Source organism: Portunus trituberculatus, chromosome 30 (assembly GCF_017591435.1).
Source record: "Portunus trituberculatus isolate SZX2019 chromosome 30, ASM1759143v1, whole genome shotgun sequence".
NCBI classification, from domain to species: domain Eukaryota; kingdom Metazoa; phylum Arthropoda; class Malacostraca; order Decapoda; family Portunidae; genus Portunus; species Portunus trituberculatus.
Window position 1 is genome coordinate 7,500,401 of NC_059284.1, and position 9,849 is coordinate 7,510,249.

The 9,849-nt window shown below is 43.3% G+C and overlaps 1 protein-coding gene across 1 annotated transcript in view; it reads right to left on the bottom strand.

Annotated features, from left to right (window-relative positions):
• Nucleotides 1–9,849, bottom strand: part of LOC123510804 (neuron navigator 3-like) — a 700,801-nt gene that overhangs the window by 546,804 nt on the left and 144,148 nt on the right. The window contains 1 exon segment of the mRNA XM_045266186.1: nt 3,053–3,170. Within this exon segment, the coding sequence (XP_045122121.1) occupies nt 3,053–3,170 (118 nt within the window).

The following is a 9,849-nucleotide window of genomic DNA, read 5'->3' on the forward strand; positions in this document are numbered from 1 at the left end:
AATCTAACCTAACCAAATATACCGTCACTTCCGTGGTACAGTGGAACCATGCGTGTTTTGGGGTCCGAGGGGTCTCCAAGCGCACGGGTTCGAATCCTGTCCACGGTCCGAGTGTAGGTTGGGCTTCCTCACACGGGGCAACGGTTTCCTAGCGGGTGGGCTTAGAGATAGGAGGTACCACAAAAAGTATCCCCTTTAGGCCATAAATTCCCGTGAAAAGCCCACATATTAAAAAAGAAAATGACCTTAAACTGACCTAGCGTGTTCCTATCTCACAAAAACAAAACTTAACTGTACCTAAAACAACATAATCTCAAAGTTACCTAAAATGATCCCAAAGTAAACCTAACGTAACTTAAAATATCATAAATAATCTCAAACCTAACCAAACCAATCAAACTCAAGCTACCCTATCCTACTGTAGGCGGGAGGATAAGGGATATATTGCCTGAAGAAGAGCTAGAGGATGGCAGTAGGCAAGAATATAGAATCCTACGATTGCTGGAAGGATATAAAGGATTCAGTCTCAAGATCCTTATGGCCAATCAATATCCTCGTGTCCCTATCTATGCTCCTCTTTCTCTTTTCCCTTCCTGTCTTCATTTCTCATATTTCTATTATTTTACTATCCTATTCATCTTACTCCTCTTTATTTTTCTCTATTTTTTCATTCTTCTCTTCTATTCACCTCCCTCCACTATTCTTTTCTGTATCTCCATTTTCATAATTTCCTTTTTTCATCTCCCTTCGTTTTATTCCTTCCTCCTCTTTTCTTTTCATTCTTACTCATTCCGTTCCTTGCCTTGTCTCCATTTCCCAATTTCCACAAACTATTCTCAATCTTTTTCTTTTCCCTCTCTTTTATTCGTCTCCTTCCTTGTTCTTCTCACTCTCTCTATTTCCGTATTTCCATCCTTGTATTTTTCTTCTATCTAATTCCACTACTCTCTTCTCTAGTTCTTTCTTCTTCTCTTCTAATCATCTCCTTCCTCTTTATTCCTCTCACTGTTTCAATCCCCAAATTTCCTTCTCTCTATCTTCTTTCCATATCTCTTCTTCCATTATGAATATTCCTCGCTATTCTTTCTTCGTTTCATTCTTTTTTTTTTTCTTCATTTCTTGTTTCGTTTATCTTATTCTGTTTTCTTTGTCATTTCTTTGTCTTCCTTTCGTCTCTCTTTTCTATCAATCGTTTTGCTCTACCCTTCTCTGTCGTCGTTATATTCCTCTTTATGTCCTTGTTCTCTAATATTCGGACATACATGATCTCACCCCTCCCCCCTCTCTCTCTCTCTCACTCTCTCTCCCAGGACACGCTACAACCTCCCCCAATAGGCACAAGTGGCGCGCCCTTCTGAGTAACAGGATTACCCGTAGGACCATCGATGGGGAGGATTTTTGTCAATGGGATTATGTCTTGGAGGAGGAGGAGGAGGAGGAGGAGGAGGTGGAGGAGGTGGGGGGGTAAGGGCAGGCAACGTGAGGGTCAGTGGTCCTCTGTGTCTCCTTATCTTCATGGGGAGTAAGTGTTAAGTGTAAATTTCTGTCTCTCTCTCTCTCTCTCTCTCTCTCTCTCTCTCTCTCTCTCTCTCTCTCTCTCTGCACCGTCCTCACCATCCACACTCCCTCTCTCCATCTTCATTTCTCTCCATCCCACTCTCCTCCTCCAATCATCATCCCTCTCTTCACCTACATCCCTACCCGTTCCTATTCCTCTTCCCCCCTCTATACTCCTCTCTATAACACCCCTCTTCTCCCATCCACACCCCTCTCCATCTATCTCCCTACATCACAACATCCACACGTGTACTCTCTCACAAACACCACAAACAAATCAACACACCGACCAGACTTCCCGCCTTCTAAGTAACCCCTGCATAGCTCTCCCGTCAAGGCCGCCTCGTGAATCAGGGGACATGAGGTCTTGGGAAGCAGCAAGAGATGAAGTTTCACCCGGGTCGGCTTAATTAAGAGGCGAACCAACCCGAGTCTTGAGTCAACATGATTAAGAGAGAGACAGAGAGAGACGGAGAGTGAGAGAGACGTGAAGACAAGAAGTGACTCGGTATACCAGCACTAAAAGATTAAGTTTGAGTCGTGTAAGTGCATGTGTCTGTCCTGTATAAAGTACTGTATGCGTTTAATGATTACTGGCGTCCTCTGTCAAAGCGCTTGTTTCGGTAGACACACACACACACACACACACACACACACACACACACACACACACACACACACACACACACACACACACACACACACACACGTTAGGGAGATTAACTAAGGAAAATTTTGTTTGGATTTGCAAGTCAGGTTGTAATGAAATCAATGAGGGGGAGGAGGAGGAGGAGGAGGAGGAGGAGGAGGAGGAGGAGGAGGAGGAAGAAGAAGAAGAAGAAGAAGAAGAAGAAGAAGAAGAAGAAGAAGAAGAAGAAGAAGAAGAAGAAGAAGAAGAAGAAGAAGAAGAAGAAGAAGAAGAAGAAGAAGAAGAAGAAGAAGAAGAAGAAGAAGAAGAAGAAGAAGAAGAAGAAGAAGAAGAAGAAGAAGAAGAAGAAGAAAAAAAAAAAAAAAGGAGAGGAGAATGGGATACAAGAAAATAAGAAGAGAGGAGAAAAAGAAGACGAGTGGAAATAAATTGGAAAAGAAAGATTATAGGAGAAAACAGAAGATAATAAAGTGAAGTAAAAAGAAAAGAAGAGGAGAAAGGGGGAAAAGAAGACAGAAGAAATAGAAATAAAGGAGAGATAAAAAAGAAAAACACAATAAAACACCCAAAAACACCAACATACAACAACACACACAAAACAAAACAGAATCAAGCCAAAATCAGTGACACCTTCCTTATCACGCTCCATAGACAGACACACAGACACACAGACACTCAGACACCCAGACAACATGTAAGGAAGAGGAGGAGGAAGAGGATACAACAAAACAAAACAAGGATCAAATCAAAATCAGTGACAGCTTCCTTGCCACCTTCCATACACAGACACGCAGACACTCAGACACCCGGACACTCAAACACCCGGACACCACGTAGGACACTCACTGACAGCCTCGATGACTTCAGCAAGCACCACGCCATCAGTGACATCTGCCTGCAAATCGTGGATGTGGCGGCGGCTGCGGGACTTCTCGAGGTAGTGGTTGGCCCAGTCTGTGTAGATCTGCGGGGGAAAAAGAAGCATGTGTGAGTATTTTTTTTTATGTAAGAGGGGAAAAATGACTAAGGGCAATAGAAAGAGGAAAAAACCTCATTTAGTTGCCAGTCCACGTTTAGGTTCAAGAAAGTTAGCTAAAAGAAAGGGATAAATGTCTTCAAACCTCCTTCTTAATACCTTGAGTACCATGACGCGTTTCCATATCGATGCTACTTGTTATTTGGTGATTTTATACAATATCAGACACTTACTTCGGGAATCAAACTAGTGACTGTGTTCATTAATCTTCTGACCTCCATAGACCCTCCTTAATGACGATAAAATGGTCTAATCACATACACAAGTCTCAAGGATAAATGTGTCCCAGCATTGACGAGTTAAATGAGATCAGATTTATAGAAAGATAGAAATACAAAACCAGGTGTAAGGTGTGGGCATAGTAAGAGGATGGGGGTGTGTACAGTGTAGCAGGTGTGAGGGTGGGCAAAGGGGGTGAGGGTTGATCCGGAGGTAATAGAATGATCAAGGAGGAGGAGGAGGAGAAGGACGAGAGGGAGGCAGGGGAAGGGCAAGAAAGAGTAAGGAGTTATTGGGACAAGTGTGAAAGTATAACCAATTGATTTATAAGAGAGGGAGTAAAAAAGAAGCAATAAAAGACAGAATACGTGGCAATTTTGTACAAGAAAACGATGAAACACAGTCGATATGGAACTTCAGAAAAGATATTAACCCCTTCAATACCATGACATGTTTCCATATTCCTTCTGGTTACTATTTGATGATTTTATACAGAGCTTCATAAACTCATGGGGGGAATAAAATAGTGAAGACTGTGGCCATTAATCTTCTGACCCACATAAACCTTTTCTAATGCCAATAAAATGGTCTAATCGTACACAAAACTCATGGTAAATATGTGTCCCAGTACTGAAGGGGTTAAGTACATTTATGGATGGAGATGTGAGGTGGAAATAAGGTGTTTCATGCAGGGACCGCCATATGAAGACCTGAAGGGACCTTGCAGCTTCACTTTTGTATGTTCTTTATAGGATATTTGATGCCAATACGAACCTCTTCACTGTGAGGACAAGACGTTTCAGTATCACATTTACGTAATTATGAGTGATCAATGAAGCAGGAATACCGTAAGCGTAATAAATGACATTCAAATCGATGAAAAGGATTGTAGACTGTATACGCGACTCTCTCTCTCTCTCTCTCTCTCTCTCTCTCTCTCTCTCTCTCTCTCTCTCTCTCTCTCTCTCTCTCTCTCTCTCTCTCTCTCTCTCTCTCTCACACACACACACACACACACACAATGTAGCTGATCTATTTTCCCAACGCCACAACACACGCGCCTCCCCAACACTGTCCTGCGGCGCTGTAACCCTCCACCAGGCGACAGACACACACTGTTCTCCAGCCCACCCACACGCCCACGCCCACACCCAGCTCTCAATGGGCGTATTGTGATTCCTGGTGGTGAAATTGTGTGTCCATCACCCACACGCCCACTTTACACCCTCCCCCCGTGCCTCCACAGCCACCCAGGCCCAGACGTGTCCTTGAAGTAATTTAATGGTGTAATTTTCACCTGTAATTAGGTAAGACATGCACGATGTTACCTGCACAGTTACCTGGGTTTGTAAGGTGCTGGTGTTATGACTCTTTTCTTCTATCTTTCTTTATTCCCGTTATTTCACCCTTTTTGATATTCTAAATCGCGTGCATCCTCTCTCTCTCTCTCTCTCTCTCTCTCTCTCTCTCTCTCTCTCTCTCTCTCTCTCTCTCTCTCTCTCTCTAACAAAACTAAATATTGAAGATTTTTAGTTATCAATTTATTTATTTACTTATCTATTTATTCATTTACCGTTTCAGAGAGTAGAGTTCAATACATGTACACGACAGCCCGGGACAGCGATGGGAATATCGTGCGGAGATGAAGGAGAGAGGAGGGATTATGGGAGCAGTGAAAGAAGGGGATGGGGGAGGAAGGGGTGCACCATGACCCAGGCCAGGCGGTGCTGTCATGCGGTCAGGAAATCAACCCCAGGCCAGCCAGTCCCACCACTTAACTAATTAACCCAACAGTAACGCGGGACGGAGAGGTGACAGCAGCGGTGGTGGTGGTGGTGGGGGTTGTGGTGGTGGTGGTGGGGGTGGTGGTCGTGGGAGTTTTCCTCACTGTATTTTTCTCCGCTTCGTTTGATTTATGGTTCTTCAAGGTCAAGGTTCATATCTTTCATTGTTTCTCTTACTTGACCAGCGCATACTCAAAGATCCTGATGCTTGAAACCAGAGACAAGGAAAGAAACACCTCCTCGCGTCACCTCCGACACTCAAAAGACTACAGTTGAAGCTACATGTGTTGCTAGGTTTACTTTTTATAGTCACAGTGAAAAATCAACAACATATTAACACAAAAAAACACTGTTGAGATCCCAGCTTATCATTTTTATCGCCTTTCAAAATGTTCATGGTGAGACAACAACGCGTTTTAACTATGCTGTTACCATTCTAGTGACAGATTAACAAGACTTCTACAATATTAACAAAAGAAACACTCTCGAGACCCAGTTAATAATTTCTGCTGCTTTTTTATGTAGTATTGAAAGAGCAAATCGAATAAAGCGTTTCAGGAAAGAGCCAGAGAGAGAGAGAGAGAGAGAGACTAACTTCATCATTGTAAACTTCACGCACGGTATCTGTATCACTGCGGGAACGAGAGTAGGACCAATGGGAGGGTGGCAGCGAGTTCTGGTGGTGGTGGTGGTGGTGGTGGTGGTGGTGGTGGTAGGCAAGGGAGGGAAGTGGTAAGGATCACGTCTCCTTGTGTAACTCTTCCCCAGCCGCCACCTAACACAGAACTTTGGTGCGAGGGAGAGAGAAGGAGAGGGGGAGTGTGAGAGTAATGGCATTTCAGAGGTATGGAGGGACGAAGGGACGGAGAGAGAAGGAAGGTTACGGAACAGTGGAGGAGAAAGATATAGGAGACCTGAGAGCGTATGAGTAAAGATAGGAAAAGGAATAGAGGAAGGAGAGAAGAAGTGTGTGGGCAACGATGGAGGAGAGAAGTAAAGGAAAAATTGGAAGAAAGAGAGGAGGAGGAGAAAAGAATAGAGAGAATGTGGCAAACGGAAAAGAAAGAAGAGGAGAAAGAGGAAGAGAAACGAAATAAGCGGTACAAAATATTAACAGAGACATAAAGAAAAAAATACGGATGGAAAGAAGAAGAAACCAAATACGAATAAAAGAAAAAGGCAGGGAAAAGGGATAAGAGGAAGGACACGAATAGGGTGAAGAATAGAGAGATGAGGGTGTAGGGTTGAGAGTGAAGGGGTGAAGGGGTGAAGGTAATACCACATACCCTTCACAGATAACACCTTGATAGCTTCCACTCACACTAATGAAGAGAGTGGAGAGGACAGGTGTGTAGGGGGGAGGGGAGGAGACCGATGGGCAGTGAAGAGATGAAAGAAAGGAAGAGGAAGATGAGAAGAGAGGTAAAAAATTCGAAATAATGGATAGGTAAAGTTAATGGAAGATAAAGAGATGGAAAGAGAACAAGTGCAAAAACAGAGCCAAGAACAAAGTGATAAATAGAGGAAAAGAAGAGAAGAGGAGAAAAAACACGAAATAATGGATGAAAAAGATGATGAAGAAGATAAAGATGGAGAGAATAAATGTATGGAACAGGGGAGAGAATAAGAAGCAAGTGAGAAGAAGAGGAAAAGAAGGAGAGGAAGGAATGAAACAAAAAATGACGTAGTGAAGACAAAAGATAGGAAAGAAAAAAAAAAGGGAAAGAAAAATGAAGGAATAACACAAGACAAGTGGTAGATGGGCATGAATGTGAGAAAAATGGGAGGGTGTAGGAGGGTATGGGAGGGTCATTTAAAGGTTAAAAGGTCATGTCTTATCTCCCTATTACCCTTCTACAGGTAAGTTACTTCCACCTTTACTAATTATGATGTGATGACTCTACCTGCGCTAATGAAGTCATGGGAATAATTAAGTGAGTGGTGGTGGTGGTGGTGGTGGTGGTGGTGGTGGTGGTGGTGGTGGTTAGGAAGTGGAATATATGTTTGTGTAGTTTTTGTGGAGTGAAGTGAGTCGAGCATGTGTGTGTGTGTGTGTGTGTGTGTGTGTGTGTGTGTGTGTGTGTGTGTGTGTGTGTGTGTGTGTGTGTGTGTGTGTGTGTGTGTGTGAGGGATCAAGAGGAGGAGGTCACGTGTCATTGTTTACAAAAAGGAGTGGACTGTGAGATAAACAAAGAATATAATACCACCACCACCACCATCACCACCTCAAACACACACACACACACACACACACGTCTTAGTAGCTGGGTATAAATAAAAAAAAAAAAAGAGGAGGAAGGAAAAGGAAAAGGAAGAGAAGCAGGAGGAAAAAGAGGAGGAGGAGGAGGAGGAGGAGGAGGAGGAGGAGGAGGAAGGACCAACAGGAATGGGAGGAACAGCCGGGTTATGGCGACAACTTCGAGTATTAGGAGAAGGAAGGATGAGAAACGAGAAGGAGGAGGAGGAGGAAGAAGAAGAGGAGGACACCAGCCACCAAAAATCACCCAAATTGAAGGCGCGAGTGTCGGCGATGGGCAGTGTTAGGCCTAATTTCCTCCTCCCTGGCTGAGTCAAGAGGAAGGTGTTTCAAGGAATTACACTTTGCTATACTTGTACCACCAACAGCCTCACTCGGGCCTAAACGTCTGCTGCTGTTTATCTATTTAAGATTCTTTTTTAATAACGAAGTGAAATTTTAACCCCTTCAATACCAGGACACATTTTTAACATAGAGATTTGTGTACGATTAGACCATTTTATTGACATTAGGAAGGGTCTATGGAGGTCTGAAGATTAATGGACAGAGTCTTCACTAATTTAATCTCCGACATAAGTTTTTGAAGCTGTATAAAATTACCTATTAGTAAGCAGAATGAATATTTAAACGCGTCATGGTACTGAAGTCTTAAATGAATGGCACGATATCATTTTTTCCTGTTGCATTGTACTGTAAAAAAATAAATAAGATTAAAAAATAGCAATATCTCTCCTCGATTGCTCATTTTTTCAGGTGTTTGGGGAAATATATTACGAGATTCCCTCCAATACAATAAAGCCTATGATAAAAGAATAGATAGATGAATAAATAGATAATATTACTGCTTACATGTGTTTTTCTCCTTAATCTCTTCAGTACCATGACGCGTTTACTATTTGGCGATCTTATGCAGCCTCAGAAAATCATGAGGAGGATTAAAATAGTGAAGACTTAGGCCATTAATCTTCCGACCTCCATAAACCCTTGCTAATGTAAATACAATCTTCTAATCATATCCAAAACTCATGGTAAAGATACGTCACAGTAATGAAAGGGTTAATACATTTCTAGACCCCGGTCATAATAACTATAAATCAAAATTTTTACACTACAACGCTTCATTTACAAACAAAGGTAGAAATAAAAAGTACACACTGAAAAACTCAATACTATTACGATATACACACTTACAAACCAACCTTCATCCACCACCACTACTACTACAAACACAAGTAACAACATCACCACAACTCTCTTGCCTTAAAACTCTCTCGGATTATTGAAAAGTCTAGGGGAGACGCGAACACTGAAGGAAAACAAGCAGATCGTATGTTTGGCTATGAAGGAAAGTGCCCCGGAAAATTTAAGAATCTTTTCCCGACTAGACTTAGGAATGGCCGGCGGAAAGGAGCGAGAGGAGACCAGAGGGAGGATGTTGGGGCGGGAGAAAGAGAAGGAGGAGGAGAAGAGCGGGAGGAAGGGGCTGAAGGGAAGGCGGAAGTGAGAGACAGTATGAGAGAGAGAGAGAGAGAGAGAGAGAGAGAGAGAGAGAGAGAGAGAGAGAGAGAGAGAGAGAGAGAGAGGCGGGAACAACATATGGTTCTGAGCATCAACTTTATATCCCGAAGGAGTCCCGACGGAGGGGAGGCTGCGAGGCGGACAGACGGGAGGACAGCGGGCGGGAGGAAGCTGGGAGCCATTCAGCGCTGAAGACTCATGCGACAGCCGGGGCGCCCTGAAGGACCTGCACGCAAGCCCCGGCCATTCAGAGCCTCCCAGGGAAAGGTCCTCGCTACTTCCTGCACCTTTCTCAATATTCCAATCTCCCCCAACCATTGTCCGCCTCCTCGCCTAACTCGCGCCACGCATTCCCTCCTGTTTTTATACTTTGTTCGGGTTTGAGCGCCGCTAAAGTTGAAGTAAGAGGCTCCTGGGTCGCTTTTCCGATGCTAAGTGGTGCGTACAGCCAAGGACAAGTACCGGAGAATGGTACACGGCTTGTTTCTATACGGAGGTGTGATTTTACAGGTCTGTGCGTGAGGGTGGCGCCGCAACACCTGCTCAGGTATGCAATTAGGAAGAGTGTTGTGAGTTTTTGTTACCTGTTTTCACTCATTTCTACCTGTCTTGCGACCAAAGGATGTATAATTAATTGCTATGAATTTCGGAAGCCATGTTATTTCTCTTTTTTTTCACAAATATCTCTAATAAATTGAGGAAATGTATTCATAGTAGCCATTGCTCTTTTCATGCACTGTAAACGGAAAGGTGACTCAAGTATGAAGAGTTGAACATCACAGAGGCACATTATCACGCCATCTGTTAGTGAAGTACGTAATCAGAAGGA